Below are 20,604 nucleotides of genomic sequence, written 5' to 3' on the forward strand. Positions count from 1 at the left end.
AAATCTGAGTGATGGCAATAATAGTCTTTATGATGAGCATAAAGATCATTGATTTAAATAGCAAATTTACATACATGCCTACAAATCTTACTGTTCCAGTTCTCAGAGACTGAAAATGAGAAAATGTGAATTCATTTATCCAATAAACATAGCACAGCAAAACTGCTGTGTATTAGATCTGTAGATCACATGTACAGTATATTAAATTCACTTAGTAGACAGACAATTATGTTTCCATGTAAAAGCCATTCTAAATAATAAATAATTAAATATATGTATGACTTGACAAATAATGTGCCAGGATTAAGCAGCTAATTCATATTTAATTCAATAGTTGCTTCATTGCTAACAAATAGTAACAAATAGACCACTGCATGTTCTCCACTGTGATACATTTACTTTATTCAAATTTCCGAAATACATAGATATCTGAACTTTTCCATTAATTTCACCCTAAGGCACTCAAAGCAAGTAATGCATATTACCAGGTAGACTCTAGAAAATAAATCTAGCTTATCTCATTTCCTTTCTCATTGCAGTCTTTATCCTGAGGAAAAATCAAAATGTCACTGCTCTAAGAAAAATTGAGTTAGTAGAAGCTCTCTCTTCATGTACCCCTCTCTGGGCAAGGGATAGGTTTGAAGGTCAGTTCAGTGTTCTCCATCAGTACGAAATCATATCTGCACAGCTGCAGCCTACAAAAGTAGAAAAAGAAAAAAATGTGCACAACAGAAAAAGTTAACTTTAATAGATACATATTTGAATTACTAAACCTCCAGTATTTACCACTTCTCGCAGACGGTACTCAGAACAAGAAGAAATGTCTTGTTAACAGTGGGCCTGAATAATTTATTTTGAATTCCCTAGGTATGAAAGTTTCTCTGCTTTCATTGCACAGAGGAAAGTAGAAAACCACATCATAATACCTTCTAACTCTTTCAGTTGCAACGACAGCACACGTAAGAAAGTTTCATGCTAGAGAGTAATCTGTCATCTAAACACCTGGAAAACTCAGAACTGCATAATACTACACGAACACATGCAGAGGTCACAAAGGGAATCACACACACACACAATCTTACTTTTTGAGGTCAACATAGATACTAGTTCTGCCATTTTAAGGCAAGGACAGGTCATAGCCCTGCCCTTCATGCGCTACTATAGATAGATGGTGAAGGCTGGTTTGAAGAGGCAAATAACTATCATACCCTCTGATGGCATCCCTGAAGGCATGCGAGCTATGATGCTTATTTTATTTACAATTATCTTCTACATTGCTCTGAACTCACAGATGTGGCTATACAATACAATCCACCTTGGGCTGGGATATAGCACACAGTGAAACACATAAAGAAAAAAGCTTAAGAAAACATTTCGTCAGGCACTTCTGTTGTTGTCCATTAGTGTGAGATTTCCAACCAGTCAAGGCCTCACCCGTCCGTATGCAAAAGGACTATCAGATTTCCATATAAGAATTTGTGGCTCTTTAAGGACCCCATAAAGCTAAGAAAGCAGATTTTATGACTAAGAAGTTCAAGACAAATTCTGGTACTCTGTATAATGCAAAGCATATAATTTCATCCAGTCCTCCATCCATAATTTGTTTTGATTTGAATTTAATGGTTTACTATTACATTATTTTTATAGAGGGAGAAAAAAAGACATAAAAGCACAAAAAACTGCCAGCCTTTTAAAATTCCTTACAAAAGACCATGAAAGAATTCACAGGACAAATTTCCAACCAGAACAATGTACGGTTATTATATGCAATCACCTCCTGAGTTGACTTTCAACATCTTACATAACAATACAATGCTGTATGTTATGTATTATTATAATTGCAAATATGCAAGTTACTTGCAACACAGCAGCACAATGTGTTAGCATAGCCAGTGCTCCAACAGCAGTCGTCACCTGGAGAGGGCTCTATCTAACCACAGAGGATACAAACTGTAACAATGAATACTAGAAATAAAAACATATGGTTTCCAACATATCATATCTCATTTGGAGTGCAATACATCTAAGCTTGTGATTGTTGAGTACCAGGAATGCCCCACGGGAAAGTAGCCCTGAGCGAGGAGCAGGTTCTCCAGTTCACTGACAAGGAGCAAAACAAAAATATGGTTTTTTGTTAGGTGAGGCTTTCATAATCCCTCACTCTATGTGGCCTCTCTGCCGTCTACTAAAAAGCAGGGGCATGCCACACTCTCTTGTTCAGTGAAGGTATTAATAAATTCTTCTTTTTTAATACTTCTATTCTTGTTTTGGTTAAAAAAGTGTGGCTAAAGGTGGCTGGGTTAAGTATCTTTGACACATTCACCTTCCCCATCAATTGAGTTTGAATTGACTGTCAAGTTCAAAAGCTTTTTGGGAGAACTGACACCTGGATACACACAAGTTAGGAAAGCTTTCTGGCTCTACAGGTGAGCAGGAATGATTTATCTCAGAGACCAGAAGAAGAGTCTGAAAATTATATGTACCTTTTAGCAATCCCACATTTATTCACACACCATCTGACAATTATCAGTGACAAACCCCCACTGTCTGCTATTAACCCAGATCTGGGGAGACTGAGACACCTATTGTCTTTTATCCCTGCACCTGTCTGCTGGTTTTTACCTGCTACTATGTTTTATGAATAATTTAAATATTTTTAATGTAATTTCTAGTTGATTATCATGTATTCAAGTAGTTGTAATTATATGTAACTAAATAAGGTAAATATAGGTAGTTATAATTACAATGAGCAATTTATGTAACTACACAAACCAATAATGTTGTAACATCTACATTTAAATTACCTTCACATGCTGATTCAGCACACTATTTTCCATTGCTATCTGAAAGTATCTCATGTGCCTATATAATCTGATGAGGCTCTGCACAAAGGACTTTAGTGAATCCTATATTAAAGCAAATCAAGTATATCATACTTTAAAACTAACAAGTCACAAGAACGAAAACACAAAACAAAAAAAGGCTGTTCATTGAAAATCTTCCTTATTTGCTAGATCTTGTCTGAAAAAGTCCTGCATGCTGATAGGCTTGCATGAAATGTACCTTCTGATTTATCACCATTGGGTTGAGAAAAAAATTGCAACATGATTTACAGCTTTGACTATCTCTCATAACTAAATGCTTTTAAATAAAATCATGCCAGTTCACCTGAGAGCTTGAGACTTATGGCCTTCAACAAGTTAATCAAATCTAATGTACATACATTCGGGGGTACAATTTTGATTACTGAGTGTTCTGATTTTTCCTAAGTCTCTCCCACCCGTCTCCTCCTCTTTCACAGTAAATATGAAATAGTAGATTAATTTAACAAGGTTTCATAATTTTTACAAGGTATCATACACAATTCCTACTAGACTACTATCATATACCAAATCAGAAAGCCTTAAATGTTATTTCTCAAGTTACAAATATACTGACTTAAGACTTACTCATATCGTAATATTATTCCCACTCATTACTTATTTGATAACCATTATTAGGTTATATGTTCAATTCTGACTTTGTTGAATCTGCCGTTCATATGAAGCAAAAATACGTAACAACTCTAAACTAAAATACTCTTGCTACTCCTGGATATTTCTTAACTATTCCAGGTAGTGTGTTATTTTCACCAGATGCAAATGTAAAATTTAATTGCTAGTGCTATAGTACAACTCTGGAGATCTAAAAAATAAAAATATGGCAATACTGCTGAAGTATTTAAAACCAGAAATAACTAATAAAAGCTTATTAATGACAATTATCAAAAATGCAGATTATTTCATTTTAAGTGTAGGAAAGCATAGGCTGTGTTTGGTCTTTTAAAGTCTTTACCTTCAGCAACAAGACCAAAAACCAATTCCAGTCACACAAGTAGCTGAAGTGGCCCATTTCATATCTGGGTTTGAAAAGCTGTGTATGGACACATGATTAAAATCAGAAAAGTGCTTAATAAAATTTATCTTCTGGAAGAATACTTAACCATACAGTTGTAAGTCAGTCTGGTCTACACAAGTGGTCCTTGAAAATCCATTGTGACCAGACAGCAGCAGTAGCCTGCTGTAACAAGCAGCATGCATGACATCTACACGTACAAGGGTGCTGTGCACTAAATGTTAATGTACAGAACAGCTCTTCCACGTGACAAATTTGATCCTAGGTAGGATGAGAAGGATATTCATGCATTTAGGAATATGTGATTAAAAAAATCAATAGAGGGAAATACACATTTCTGAGGAAACATCCTGAGCAGTTTAGCTGATACAAACACTTACCTTTCTGGATTATTAAGAGATTTCAACCTCATCTGGAGAATCCTAAGCTTGTGTTTTGGGCCTATTAAAGTCTTCGTAGAAAAGGTCAAGGAAATTTTTGATATTTTGTCAAGGTCTCGGTAAAATCCAGTAAGTATTTTGACTCTTCTATATTGCTGAAACGTTGAAGCTTCACTGAAGAAAGATATATTATTTCTAGTCAGGGTTTTGATAGCTGAGTAATATTCATTATTGCTAAGCATTATTATTAAGATCAAAAATCTTGTAAGATGTATTGAGTCTGAGCATTCAGAACAAAGACACCCAGAACTGGATTCAAACCACTACCATGCAGGGACCTGGGGTAGTTCATAAATGGAGAGAGGAACATTTCAGTGTGAGGAACGTTGCCTTTCCATATCCAGGAAAAGAAGCTGTGGCCAAGTCTTAACAACCTCATGATACTCTTTGACTTACAAGTTAACAAGTTGAAAGGTTTAGGAAACTCAGGAAATTAGTCCTATAAAGTGATAAAAAAGATTTAGAGCACAACAAAGCACAACATACCTATTCATCTGTGATTCTACTGTGTTTCCAGAATAATCTGTTATTTTAACTTTAATGAAACCTCTCCTAATGCTTTTATTCCAGGTAGTAATATCCAGTAAGTAGTTATACACTGCAAAACCAAATAGGAAATAATAAGATTCAAAGAATGACCTCAACAATATACAGTTGTTATTATCAACCTGTTAAAAGTATTCACTGGCTGATGATAGGAATAGTGACTCTCTACTTCTGAGTTACCAGTTCAAAACAGAATAAGAAGGCTATTAACAAAAATTAGCTTGTCATGGTTTAGCCCCAGCCAGCAACTACTCACCACACAGCTGCTCACTTACTCCCCTCTGGTGGGATGGGGGACAGAATTGGAAGGGTAAAAGTGAGAAAACTCATGGGTTGAGATAAAGACAGTTTAGTTTTATCAGGTAGAGCAAGCAGAGCAAAACAAGGAATTCTTTCACCACTTTGCATCAGCATGCAGGTGTTCAGCCATCTCCAGGAAAGCAGGACTCTATCATGAGTAATGGTGACTTGGGAAGACAGACGCCATCACTCCAAATGTTCCCCCCTTCCTTCTTTTTCCCCCAGCTTTATACGCTGAGCATGACATCATATGGTATGTTGGGGTCAGCTGTCCCAGCTGTGTTCCCTCCCAACTTCTTGTGCCCCACCGGCCTACTCGCTGGTCGGGTAGCGTGAGAAACAGAAAAGGCCTTGACTCTGTGTAAGCACTGCTCAGCAATAATGAAAACATCCCTGTATTGTCAACGCTGTTTCCAGCACAAATCCCAAATACAGCCCCATACTAGCTACTGTGAAGAAAATTAACTCCATCCCAGCCAAATGGCTACTTGGAGTTCTGTGTAATTAGTGTACCATTGCCTCCAATTCTTACATGGAGAAGATTTGCATCAGAAAGCTACCCATCAGAATTAGCATGAAGAGTTTGACCTGCCTAAGGAAAAAAACGCAAAATCAAGCCCTAACTAGCACCTTCAGGTTTTGGTAAGCTCTGCAAAGAGGGGATATTTGAGTTATTAGTGTAGCAACACTATCATGTTACCCACAAAAGTGACAGGTCCAGAAAACAGCTGAGGTACGTTGGCAGGGAGAGGATAGGAACAGTGTTGGCACAAACTTATATAAGCAAAGTGGGCAGTGAGCTAGGTGTGACCAGTAATCAGGTGGTAAAAGCCAAAGAGAGACATTATTCCCATGCCTTGCTTGCCCATCCTGAGCAGGTCCAGCAGTACAGGTACACCAAGCACCCTTCCCTCAGAGAAGTCAACCTGCCAAAACCTCTGTGAGGATGCTAGAAAAACTGCATGGGGAAGACTGAGGAAGAGGAGAGGGATCTGACTGCTTTCCCATGCTCCAGCCCCTTCTCCCCCTTCCCTGAATGGCCCAAGGCCTCAGGAAAACAAACTGGCTACCTGGGACTGGCCCATCACCAATACTGTAACCGTGCTATGGTTACTCAGAGGAAACACAACTTTACTACTCCCAAAGTAAGGAAGCCAATTCATACTTTTGTTTTGGAGAGGGGAATGTTGCTTTTTAACATTCCCTCCTAAAACACCAACCCTCACCTCCTATAAAAAGCTTGTCCAGCTCAGGTTTACAGTTTCACTTAGTTTTAAGACCTCTTGTTTATTTCTATTTCCTCATGTTTTAAAATATCTAAGAATTATAATAAGGTTGTAGTTAATAAATACCCTCTTTTTCAGATTGGTTTAGTAGACTCATCTTTCTTCTTGATTTTGCATATTTTACCTTAAATTTATGCTGTCATTACAATGTTCCTTATTCCTCTCCATGCCTCCTTCTATGTTTGGTAATATTTCTCCCCCTCTTTTCTCTCTTCTACAACCCCTGTCCCAGAATACTATACATAACCTTTTCCTTCTGCAGTGTACTCTTTCCCATCATCAGAATTCTGCCTGGTTGGATTGTTGATGAATGCCCAGATTTTAGTATCTGTTAGAGTGAAAGAAAAGCTGTATTTTTCTCCCAGAAGAACAAATGAGGAGATAGACCTAGCGGCCTGTGCAGCCTTGAAAGTATGGAAGAGCAAAGCCCAAGCAGACAGAAGCAGGGGAGAACAGTGGTAGCAGGTTTGGGCTGAGCTGAAAGACCTCTGGGAATAGGAGTCATTTTATGTAAAATCCATCACACCTTTGCTAACCTCTCCTTGGCCCTTTGGAAGAAACAGTGATATAAGTAAGCATGATTACCACTTAGAAAAAGAGATATTCAGTCCCTGGTCACAAAACTTGCCAAGATGATGGAAAAAGCTAATGGGAAAACTTGATTTCACTTGAATTCCCTGTAATGCTATCCCCATACCCCAAATCAAAGGATCTTAAACATAACCAATTAGAAAAGTGTGCTAGCACTAGCTTATGGTGGTAAAGTCTTTTAATAAAAACAGAAATTGGATGAGAACTTAAACTGGACATCTACATGGACAGGTAGACATCTAAACTGTTGCAGCTAAAACCCATGCCATGCTAAGTCATTCCCACAGAGTATAAACCTGAAACAGTCAGCTAAGTTTTCCCTCCACTGTTTTACTCCTAGGGAGACATGGGCTTTTAAAAGCTGAAGTAGCTTTAGTTGACTGTGGGGTGCTCTCCTCCTGGGGTGGAACATTTTTGTCCAAAAAAGAAGTGTCTCTTTTTTGTCCCCCACGCAGGGTAGTCTTGCTTCCCATTTTTGTTCACTGAAAATGGCAGCAATGATCCCACCTAAGCAGGTTCTCTCAGTGCAGCTTTTTCCCTGACTCTTGATTCTCATTTTCTGGCTTCCTTCTTCCTCTTGGCAGTCCATCCCATTATTTTCAAAGTCACATTTCTTTCTCAGCTCACATACTGCTGATTCTGCCACAATCATTCTTCTTCCTCTAGTCCGTGAACTGACACTTAGCTCATGGTTTCTTACACCATTTTGCACAACAGCTAACAGTAACTTCCTACTTCTAACATGCTTTCACTCCAGGTCAGCTAATAAACAACTGCCACAACATTTCATAAAGAGTTTGTTATGTATGTATTCAGTCACTTACTGCAGAATGGGTCTTGGTCCGAGGTATCAAAATAAGCTTTCGTTGGTGAACTCTTTGGGATTAGCAGTTTTTTCCATCTATCAGCATAATAACCTGAAATCCAGAGTTGAAATATTTCATTTCAGACATTTAGCAAAATCATGATAAATATCTAATTACACAAAAGAGACTCACCCAAAGTGACAGATTTGGCTTTAATTTTCTTAAATATACTCTGAGAAAGTAAATTGACATGGAAAATGCAGGAATCCTCCGAGTATAATAGAATGCAGTATGCAAGTATTTCATTCTTCTAATATATTAGTATCACTAAAATTGTCACAGTGTAATGGTTGGAATCTATTTAGTCTAGAGTACTAACTCTAAGAAATAGCGCTTATAAACTCCTGAAGAGGTAATAAAAACAAACACAAAAAATGAGCCCACATATTTGCAGAGAACAGTTACAGAACAGCTTCACATTAGGTAAAATTCTTTCCTTTCTCTTTTGAATCATTAAAGTAAATATTTTTAAACCCTTTAGTCTATAATTGTGGATATTATTTAATAAAATGTTACATACTTTGTACACCTCCTAAGCCTGTGGATGTAAGGTAGAAAGAACTTTTGGGTTATACAATTCTATGCTTATTGTCTTTGGGGCTTGATAACAGTCCTTGTTTCTATAACAGCTGATCCCATTCTCTCCTTCTTGATTTCTTTACCTAGACTGGACAACGAGGGCTAGTTCTAAGCTGCAAAGCTGCCACTGCAAGGCAGCAAGCAGGAAAGCTTGCGGTAGAAGGATGTTGCTTCTCCTCTGTTCCCAGATTCAGCTGCCTGCCGTTTCTTCATAGGTTTTAAGGTTATATAAAAAAAAAAAAAAGTGACAGCTGACCGGTCAAATATTTCTCCACCTCTAGCTCATGTAAATGCATCAGGCATGGCTAATAACCATGCTGAGGAAGTCCTGGAGTCTTCCTGCCCTACTACAAAGTCCTGTTATGGTTGGGTTTTAGTAAGAAATAGCATACAGATCTGCCTATCTATGCTTTTCCTTTAAACCTGATCCAACTAATATAGGGCGTACATCCTAATACAAGGATGTAAAAAAGACAAGGTATGAATTGAAAGTTAACTTCTAATTAAATATTTTTAAATTTTCATTCTTAAGAAAACCCTGTCAACTAGGAAATGCTCACACTGTTGTAGCTTACACTATTGTAGCTCTTTTTAAACTGTCCCCAGAACCTCTCTAAAAGCAATAAAACCGCAAACAACTAAAACCCTCTCCAAATAAAAGACGGATTCCAAAAGAAGAGCCAGAGAAACCATGAAGTTGCTATCAACATTATTACTCTTAAATAAAAACCACAAGTACTCTAGGGATGATAACACACTGTGAAAGCCTAAAGTGCTGAACTAAGTAGAAGTTGTTTCTCTGTAGAAAGTTTAGGAACATTCAGCACCTGTGTCTAACAGGGATAATTATAAAGCAGACAAAGCCATAAACTTTAAACTACTTTAAACAGTATGCAGTTCTGCATGCGATCAGTCTCTACAGATCCCTTAACACAGTACTACAGTTCTCTGGAATAGCTCCAGAAAGAGCTAGGCTGGATTTCCCAGAAAAACTCACCCAGCCCAGAGCAGGTATCATAACACTTACCCAGTACTGGACAGGACATTGGTTGGAAAGCTTCACAGTCAACACATTTTCCTCTTTTGTAATCCAAGTAAGAGTCACAAGGATATGTTATTATGTCACACCTTCTTTTCAAAGATGATAAGAAGAGAAAGACAGATCTTTGATGGTCACACTTAAAATACTGAAGTCCTTCAGGAAAGAAAAAACGAAATATACAAAGAATAGGTAATCATTTTTCTTCACGAAAGAAAAGGTGTTATCAAAGTAATCCCATTTACCTGAGTCGTTCTTTTAGTTAGCCATGCTTTTATTCTCTGGTTAGTTGACCACCAAGTGTAAAATATGGATGCACACACACAAGAAGAAGAAATTGAACACTATTTTGAATATTACAGGTACAGAGAAAAGTCTACAGGGTTTTATATGAAAAAAATTGTCCACTAAATCCTATCAGATTTACAGAATTTTTTCTTATAAAGCATGAGTCTGAGTTAAAATTTGCCCTGTTGCAGCCCAAGCAGAACGTTTTGGCAGAAAAATTACCATGAGGAATACTTCAGAGATCCTTCTCTCTAGTTTTCTGGGGTAATAAATCCCTTCCTCTCCTAGCAAAACAAACTATGAGAATCGTACAGATGAAGATGATCCTGAGACTTAAGGGATTCTTCCATACTCACAGACACACACGTGGAAGCCCTATGCTTTTGTAGCAGCTCTAATTTGTAGCAGCACTGTGCAGATTAGTAATAGAAACCTAGACACACATAAATATATCCAAAAAGAGTAAACAAAAACAATGGTCAGCAACCTTGCCTAAGATTTATAGAGGTTGATATAAGCAAATTTCTGCAGCAAAAGATTATGTCATAAAGCTGTTTTCATCCTAGAGCCGAAAAGACCCATCCAAGACCTAGTCCACCTTTGCCAATCAGGAGGAACCTGAGACACAGTGAAGATTTGAAAGCCTTGCCTTCCATGTCATATGTAAGTGACGCTGTCCAAACCACTTGTACACATCTTCCCCCACGCCTAGCCATACATAAACACAGAAAAATAATGATTACTATATGGAGATTGTATATGTATTATAATAATAGAAGTCCATCATACCAATAATAATGGTATGGTGGAATATATATGCTTATAGGAAGATCTTTGTTTAAAAAAAAGATATCAAATGTCTTTGTTATTTCTCATTTTCTGAGTGGGGTGGAAAAGAAAGAATACAATGCCCTCAGCTCCCATATTACCAAATATGTGCAGTGTCCATTGAATTCAGTTTAACCTTTTTTGATTTATCTTGAACTCTTTTCTCAATAATTGAATACATTTTTATTTACCACTAAATACTGTTTGTGGACAACCAGGCTGATCCATTCCTCCATTTGGATAGAAATCAATGGTTCCTAATGGTTTCTTGAAACCTAGTGCTAAATAAAAACACCATGAATCAAAAAAACATAAACAGAATTATGCAATTATTTACCATTACATTAATTACAAAATAACATGGAGGTCTTTAATAAAATTTTTGCAACTATGCTGCTCATAGTCATGAGTTAAAATCCATGGGTTTTTTTCTTTTTAAGAAAATTATACACATGTAAAATGCTCTACATAAATGTATACAAATTTGTGTAAGATTCCTACGGCCACAAAAGAAAAAGGAAAGAACAGAAGCAACTATGCAGTGCTGTAGCTAAGATATTATTTGCACAAAGAAACTTAAGAAATTCATGTTCTCTCCAGCAACCAAAATTCTCTCCCAATGTAATTTTCATTAGAGTAAGATTTTTTGGCACGTGACATAGGATTCTGAGCTACACTAATATAAGCAGTATATCAAAGTAGAAAAAATCTATATCTGTCCTATAAAAGACCATGAGTAAGATTTAGTTCAGTCTGACCTACCTTCCTTTTACCACACACTATCTTTATTCATATAATTGGAACACTACAAAAATTGGTATTTTACAGCTTTACACATAAATTTGTATATTAAAATGCCTAATTTTTAATATTATTAAAGAACCTGATATGAAACTACACAAATAATGGGACAAGTATGGTAGGTTTAAAAGGGTTACTTATGGATTGGAGAAAAAAATTAAACCAGAATACAGAATGGATGAAGCACACTTTACAACATTCCTCATTTTAACCTTACAGTAATGTGATTTAGAATTTTAAGCAGTGGTTCAGTAGTGTACTAACATGATACAGCTGAGACTGGCTGTCTCAGAAGGGACTAATCAGTGATAATCATGTGCTTACAACCTCTATGTTCATATACACTAGCACAGCAAAAGAATGTTAATGCTAAACTATTTTGGAAATAGCAGTATCATAAATTAATGCAATAGGCATGCTTTATTCAATGTGGAGACTTGTTTTTTTCATATGCAGAGGGAATATACTATAACAAACAAGACATAAATGACAGTGGTGCAATTTCTACTTTTGCATGACATTACATGGACTCATGATTACATGGTTATATACATACGCCTTCAGCTAGCTGTTGGACATAAAAGTTTTTTCAGTATTTTCAGGTTCAGTCATGAAACTTCACTCACTCAATAACATGGCTGCTCATGTCAGAATTGAACAAAACAGCCCGTCACTGCTTAAGTCATTAGTGAAGTCGAGTTGCAATTTCTTGCTGAATAAGCATAATAACATACAGTATGATTTCAAAAGTATAGACATTGTTAGAAAGCAACAGCACAGGAGTCCACCTGATAACACAAAATATACTTCTGCAGCACTATTGGGATGTTACTGAAACAGCTTATCCCTTCTCTTTTGCTCTCCTGCCTTTCCTCAAGTCGAAATAGGAAAGTTAAGGCTATGTCATTACCATCAGTATCTGAATGGATTACATCAACAAACTGTGCATCAGTATGATCCAGTCTCCTCTCTGGTGGTTCTCGAGTGAACGAAGGGCCCGCTGGATCAAGACCTAAATGAAAATAACACTAGCATTACAAACCCCGGGGTCTGTTTCTACAGATATATACAAGACCAACATCTGAGCATTATTCATCAATGACTCTTCATTTTCCTGGGATAATAATAAAAATAAAACCCAGCACAATTATTCTTAAGTTTCCATTCTTCAGCTCACTAAGCAAAGCAAGGGTTCCTACCACAACACTGACCAACTCATATTTTTTAATTTCTCTCTCTCCCTAATTAGTTGTGCACATCTTCCAGTCCTCCAGATGAATTATAAGCCAACAGTATTAGGGATCAAATCAGGATTATTAATTTTGTCCTTTTCCCCAGAAAATACCATACCTATTACGTACTTCATAAAAACAAAACACACAATATAACCACTCTCACCACCAGAACACAAAATGAAGGCATCTTGGATGAAGACAATTTCAAACATGCCTCAATCACTTTATCAGTTGGTGTTGAAATTACTTATAGAAAAACAATTGTTATATACAACTAAGTAAAACACTAGTTTTCAACCACATTTTCACCTGAAGGGCGTACGGAAATCTTTTACTCAAATCAAAACTCAACTATGACAAAAGAGATTCCAGCTGAGATCCACAAGAAGCACCTTCATAGAATCATTAAGGTTGGAAAAGATGTCTAAGATCATCAGTCCAACTTTGTATCAAGGAGGAGGGGATTTGGGTGGTAGAGTATTTAAAACATAAACAATACATATTCTCATTAATTTCAGGGATAGGGAATTATGTTGTGCAGCCCTGGTGAATTTCAAGATGGTAATTTCTGTCTTTCACAGGAAAGTGAAATCATTAGCTGAGGTTTGCTCTGCTTCTGTTTTCTTGACGACAAAAGTACAGACAAAGAGGGGAAATGAAAAAGCAGCAAGGATGGAAAATACAACTCTCATGGCAAAAGATATTCCTACACTTAACTGACTTCTAATTGCATTCTCATTGATTGAGAAACAGGGACATACTATGACATTAGCTTATCCAAATGTGTATTACGATTTAACTGGCAGATGTTCTTTAAGAACTAGTCTAGGAAGGCTTTCTCTCAAGATCAGGATAACCAAGACCCAAACTATCACAGGGGATCATGGAATGCCAAGAATTCACATTCATAGTACCCCAGGTGACAAAGGTCATAATTTCAGTCCACTAATTAGTTTTATATTTCAGAAACCTCCAAACAGTGAAGAAAAAAATGTTTTTCTTCCTTTTTTTTTAAATTTCATTTTTCCAACATCAGTTTGGGCCATCTGCTCAACTTTTTTGAAAGAAAGAGTATCAAAACAGTCACTTAAGAGGTTATGAGCCTTATGTGTTTGGAATACCTACGAGCATCTGACCTCAGAAACGACATGGATCTCCTAGCTCCCAATTACTGTACAGAGAGGGCACAGACCTGCTAGCCTAGCATTACAATCAAGACTGTCTCCAATCAGTGACACCATCAAACTCTAGGGAATTGTGTAAAGTGGAAATGAGTATTCTTAATAAAAAGAATATAGCTGGAGCCTATCACACTCTCACAAAATGCCCTGACTTTAAGATTACTGTACTAAAAGGGGAGGAGTCTCTAATTCCCTTTCTTAAGGCTGACTACTGGCTCCTCTTCACATTTTGGGAAAAAAATTATTTAAGTACTCTGAAGAGAGTGTTTCGAGCTATGAATCTCAAGGAGAGGTAACTGCCTCCTTTCAGCCTGAAAACAGCTGCTCTGTTAAATCCAAAACACTGTCAGGATCCAACAGTTCCTTCTCCCCTTAGTACCTTTTCTGATAGCTTAGTAAACTTCCTTCTCAACACGCTGGCTGCAGTGAGTTTTGCACTTTCACCACAAGAAGTATCTGGAGCCTGTGCATCCAAATTAGCACTGTGGGTTCTGCCCTAGGAACCAGCATCTAAAAGTTAATCCTAAACCTCACGCAACCCTGGTCCTGAAAGATGTACCCAAATGACAGTACTCCAATTTTCACTGTATGCACCACATCCAGCAGATGACAATGCTGACAATGTCACAAGTATGAGGTAAGATTTGCAGTATCCATACATGGGCTAGACACCTGATTTAAGCTCCGTGTAGCAGATAGCTCGACGTACCAAAGCCTGCATCATGTTCAGATACCTCAAACTCAAACTAAATTGTTGTGGTCTCACCTGTGGTCTCACCAAGAGCTTTTGAACTTCCCTTCCGAGGGACATGACTTGCTCCATCAACTAGACAGAAACTCAGGTAGTATGTCATTTAACTTAAGTGGCATTTGGATGTAGCACTCAATTTTCATTAGAGATACTAGAGGTAACCAGGTTGGAAAATTTCAGCTGTAACTTATGTCTTGATGGCAGACTTTTGCAATTTTCTGAACTTCTATCAGGGATATATTTTTCCTTGTGTATGTTACTAAATAATCATTTCTCAGTTGTCGATATTTCAGTGCTAGAATCTATGTGATTCACAACTATGACAACAATACAAGGTACATTAGAATATGTGTATCGGGATTAAAAGACTTACCTGTAATTCTGCCAATTTTGCCATTATACTTCTGGCCAACAAAACCAGCTATATGAGCCCCAAGACTAACACCAATCATATACACCATGTCAAGAGAAGCTCCATCTACCTATCAAGGGAAAGAAAAAAAAAAAAACCAACCAAAGGCACAACCACACACATGGTTAACTGAACAGACATCAGTAGAGTGATTTTCCATTTGAAAACAAAACTTTTCACTTTTTGCCAGCACTCTAAGGTATATTTCTATCTCTCTAACTTTAAAAACAAATGGGAATTACAAGGTTCTTTTCAGTTTAACATTCTGTACTAGTTAAACAGTGTAGTAATTATGAACTTTTTTGACTAGAAAAACATAAAAAGGAAGCTTGAGTCACATTTCTTTCAAACTGTTACACAAATTAGAAAGGGAGCATGGGGAGAGAAGAGGAAGACATCAGATACAAGAAAGACAAACCAAAAAATCTATCTCCCCCTCCCTTATCCTTTCAAGGGATAGGGATGTCCTTTCAGACAGATCTGCTAAATAATGGTGCCAAATGCACACCTGCAGGAAAACCTTAAGATGCCCATTCTACAAAGTAGGCAGTATTTAAAAAAAAAAAAAAATTTACCGAACTCTGAAATAGTATCAGCAGACCTGTTAGAATCTCTGCAAAGTGATGGGATGATATGTGGGGTCTGAAATATTAATGCATCTCAAAATGAATTAACAAAGGCCTCATGACAGCTTGCAAGTATGAAACTCATAGCTGTGGGACACAACATACCCCCCCGCCACCACTTTGATGACTCGCACAACAAGATCGGCCCAAGCATGACCCTGCAGTCATTGCTTTGCCAGACATATCTGTAAGCAGCAATTAACCAAAAATCTGTATCAAGAAATTTGCAAAATACACCTTCTTAACCCACTCTGGATTAGAGACTGTTCTTATAGTCCTATTTTATTTTTCTATCCCATAACAATAGATCTACTGTTATAATTACAAATTGTTATCACTACATCTGGTCCCAGAGGGCAGATTCTGATAGGGTCTCTCTTCTTTCACCTCATCCTTTCTCAGAATGATGGGGTTTTTACTCAAATTCCACACAAACATTTTCTTACTGCACAGCATTCAAAATTTCTGAGAATGGCTGGGAAAAGAAATGGTGAGTATAGAAGAAAAACCAAGTGATAAATCTAGCAATGCCATAAATTAAATAACATGTTTTGTTCATTTCATTAAGCAATAAATCTAAAGCCCAATTAAGACACTGGCATCAGGAACTCTTTCAACAACTCCCTCTAGAATTACAAGTTTATATTATTTTGGAACAAATATTTATATCTCTGTCAGTGATTTCTTTTTCATTTAAAATCATTTATTATAGTTGTTTAATAGTGAAAAAAGTAGTGTAATGTTTCTGTAAAATTTTAATGCTGCATACTATTTGAACATCTCTCATTTCACCTCCCCACTGGTGCATTCACTCTTTCCAGAAGACCTAAAACTTCCAGCTGGCTAAAGAAATCAGATGGACTCTTAGACATACTTCAATGAAAGGTTAGTAAGAACTCAGCTGGCGTTAAAGATAGGCAGTAATAACTGCATGCAAAGTTAGTAAATACTTTGGTAAAGAAATGTCATTTGATATTGTTCACTAGGCATCTCTTTAGATGTATTTTAAATATCCATTCCCACCCAAACTATGCTATTTAAACTTATTCAGAGCTGATACAACTCTCTGCCTTACCAGCATCTGATCAACATAGTTCTTCAGTATTTCTGCAACTTTTTTGCAGTTTTCAACAGCAGTTATATAATTCACAGTTGTAGCACCACGATTCCAATCAACTACAATGAGATTAATATCTTCTGAAGACAGTAAAAACTCTTTTATGTCACCTAGCCATGCCGGTGGAGATCCTGTTGGTCTGAAGCCATGAATAACAAAGACAATTTTCTTGGAGATATTAAGGTACTTGGATGCAGTAACATTATGTTCAATGAGTCTCTCAGAACAATTTGGATTTTCCTTTGTGTATAGCAGTAGCTGGACTTGGAGTTTTGTTCCAGACAAAGCATTGCCTATATTAAGATCTGTAAATTCAGGACATTTTTCCTCCTCATCTGAAAAAGATGAAAATGTTAGATTGTCATTTGTTGAGTTAGACCACCTGAAATACGCCCTCTTCAGTTTTCTTTCCACATTTTCCCAGTAAAAGTGGAGAACTACCATTTCATCCACTCCAGACGTTTGGAATGAGGTGCTAGAATGTGCATTGAACAAGGAGACATGTTTTAACTAAGACCCTGCAGATATCACCATGCTCCTCTGAACCCTTCAAACACAAAATTAACCCTTCTAATTGTTCCTGAGTCATATATATTTCTCCATAACAAATACAAATTAGTGGTCTGCGTTGATAAGATCCTTTGCTTAATCATGAAATTTAGGTTCTCAGAATTTTTTCACAAGTAGTGTGTGTTGTATAAACAGGAAGAGTGCTGTGGTTGTTTCTTCCTCTTTCAGCCAGGGTGTCGAAGTTGCTAATCCTTAGCCCTTATTGCTTGATCTAGCAATAAGAAACAATTGCCTGACAGTACAGGATGACACAGAACCCTTCCCTGGTTTTGGATCACCATCAGGATACCATTACCAAGAAACAAAGAAAGAAGAAACAAAGGATCCTGTTCTGAGTTTGAAAAAGTAAGAGTCTGTAACATCAATGTACAGAATGGCACAAGAAAAAATGTAGTATTTGGCATTTCTGACCTTGGACAGTTATGATATACAACATTACGCTGCAGATAGTCAGGATCAACAAGAGGATGGAGATTTTCAGAAGAATCTAAAAAGAATTAATTTTTCCCCTGTTAACTTATCAACATCAACAGTTAACACTTTAAAAAGTATCCTTTAGTTGTTGAGGTCATACTGTGTGGATATGCCCCTTCAGGATTCTGGGCACAACACTGACACCTGTCACAGTTCTACTGCATAGACTCTTCACCTTTGCTATGGTGTTAGCTGGTTTATGGCCAAAGAAATTTGGGCAAATCTTTTGACTTCTAGCTACTTTACACAGACTTTTGTCTGATATCTGATGGCAGCTTTCTCAATTTTTCCATCATCAACAGCTGTGTAACACAAGAGTCAGTCGACTTCAAGAAAGCAAAAATAGGAAGAGGAATAGCACCTACTCAGTTCCTTAAAAAATAATAAAAAACTAACCCAAATTTCTTAGAATTTTTGAGTTATAGGAGAGGTAGTTCTAGCTCTTCTTTTCCCAGCAAGAGGCTAGCAGGCAGAACTGAATCCACCACATTTGCACATCTGCAACAGACAGAGAGCCCTCACCAGTTTATGAAGCTGCGAAGGGCAAGTGCAGGGTATCTGAAAAATGTATTTGATACTATACTGCAGATCTAAACAAAGCTAAACAATATGAAGTACAGCACTTCATTTGGTAAAGACACTAATCCACTTAAGGGAACTAGACCAATCACCTCTAGGTCGAACCGTGTATCTACAATGACTAGACCAGTCACCTCTGGAATGGACATCACAAAAAATAATGGATATTTCCAAAGTGGAGCAGGGTTGAAGTTACAGAATGTTCGAAATGGCCTGAAACATCCTGTCTCAAATCATCCAGACCAAGTTTCATGCCTATCATCACCTATGACAATAGCTACAATTATTCCATCTGGGAAAAGTTAGACTTATCTACATTTCAAAATAAGTATCACTGTTCTCCTCATTTGGACACTGAATCATTTAAGTAACGTTTACTGAGATTAGTGGAAAGGTTATCAACTAGCTACTGACACAGGGAGGCATCTCAGTGTCATTGCTGAGACTTATCCAAGAAGTTCTGAAATTAAGAGCTGTTCAGCTGCAGTTGCCTTGAATTTAAGGAAAATAATGGTGTATGACCTGGTAAAATGTCATACATGTGACATGATACTGAGATGTTAATAGAATGTGTCACATTTAATCTCTAATGTTCATATAATGACATATGACAATAAAACTAGAATAGAAATTTATTACACAAATGTCAGATACAAAGCTAAACGATAATAAACAGCCACTTCATTGTATCTTTGCTATTCAGACTCAAAGCTACAACATGAAACTCTTTCATTTTTGCCTAATATTGTTCTTAAATCCAAGTTTAATCACTGATCCTTATAATTCACTCCTGCATATCTAACATATTAAAGATTCATGCTATGATATTGTTGAAGTGTTCCTCCATATCAATTTAATTGTTTTGTTTTGTTATCATTTGATTGGCAGAAATAAGAATTCTTTTTTCTAAAGCCAGTGGAATGACAGTGACATAAAACAGAGACACAGTCTGGTCCATGGAGGTGAGAAATTTATCACAAGGAAATTATTTTAACTGACGAAACCTATTTACTAGCTGGCAAATGTCAAAGGGAAACAACTTGTTTACTTATGGCTGTGAAATGACAGCAAGTTATTCTTTGAAAAATAAACAGAGGAAAACAGAAAAGATGATGTCTTTACTGTGGAATTAGATAAGTACTATAAATAGATTCATAGATTTAATACTTTGAATTGTTTAGCAAGGAGTCATCGAGAGGAGGTTTTTCAAACTCTTGTTTCTGATTGATTACTGGAAGGAATATCCAGCTGCCCTTTGTGCACACCTGTGGGAGTACTCACATACACTTTTCTGTAAAGACAGAACATGCAGATCAGGGTTGGGCAGTTACATATGCAGTTTAACTCAGTTAATATACAATTTTAACTGTCCTGTGTATGTTTGCAGCATTGTAAGTATCTTCTGTGGTTGGAAAGGGCAAAATCTTAAGTGCACATTGTTTTTTTGGTAATAATTTTGCTATTTAAAGCATAACGCATAACTTGAAAACTTGTCAACCTATCAAATCAGCAATAAACAATAAACTTACATTAATACGTTAAAACTATTTCACAATTACGTCTTTGTACAAAGTGCACATACCTGAGTGTGTCTCTGTGCAAAGTACAGCCAGAGATAAAGTATCAGGCTTTGTTCTATTTACTTTAAAATGAAAACCTACATCTCAGCTTCAAAGTGATCGAATTCTCTTTACTAATCGTCTGCTCCATTAGGCATAATTCACAAGGTTTAATCTTTAGATCAATTTAAACGAAGGAATATTTACTTTTTATGCTTGAATAAAGCCAAGAGACTACATAGCAAAGAATAAGCTCATGGTTCTTACCTGATTTCACCCAGTATATCAAACAGATGAAGAAACACCATTTCAGCATGTGGAAATGGAGAAAAGCAATAGGTAATATCCACAGACAAGTGGCAAATCTAGTGTTTCCTTATAGTACGCTTAAATTTCTAACCTAACTGAATGCCACAAATGAAGTAAGTGACATGTAGAGTAGGAAGCAGAAAGCAAAGCTGTACTCAAGCTTCTGCAATTCATGACTCCTCCTATTGAATGACTTCAGTAGGTAGGGTGGTTTCTGGTCTTTGAGGGTTGGGACTGGTTTCTTATCTATTTCCCTCTGTCTTTGGCTATCAGCAGATTTACACGTAAGCAACGGATGTTATGTATTACTGACAACTCTCTTACATGCATGGA

The 20,604-nt window shown here is 36.9% G+C and overlaps 1 protein-coding gene across 1 annotated transcript; it reads right to left on the bottom strand.

Moving 5' to 3' along the window:
* Nucleotides 1-375: 375 nt before the first annotated feature.
* On the bottom strand, nucleotides 376-20,278 carry LIPI (lipase I; the record flags this gene model as incomplete). The annotated part of the gene is made up of 10 exons (XM_081996522.1): nucleotides 376-695; nucleotides 4,275-4,448; nucleotides 4,821-4,932; nucleotides 7,882-7,974; nucleotides 9,530-9,697; nucleotides 10,849-10,938; nucleotides 12,369-12,470; nucleotides 14,999-15,107; nucleotides 16,739-17,115; nucleotides 20,230-20,278. 10 exons carry the CDS (start codon nucleotides 20,276-20,278, stop codon nucleotides 608-610), a joined length of 1,362 nt encoding a protein of 453 aa, XP_081852648.1. The 3' UTR covers nucleotides 376-607.
* Nucleotides 20,279-20,604: the final 326 nt, after the last annotated feature.

The sequence above is a fragment of the Phaethon aethereus genome (genome assembly GCF_964289735.1).
Source record: "Phaethon aethereus genome assembly, chromosome: 1".
Lineage (NCBI taxonomy): Eukaryota > Metazoa > Chordata > Aves > Phaethontiformes > Phaethontidae > Phaethon > Phaethon aethereus.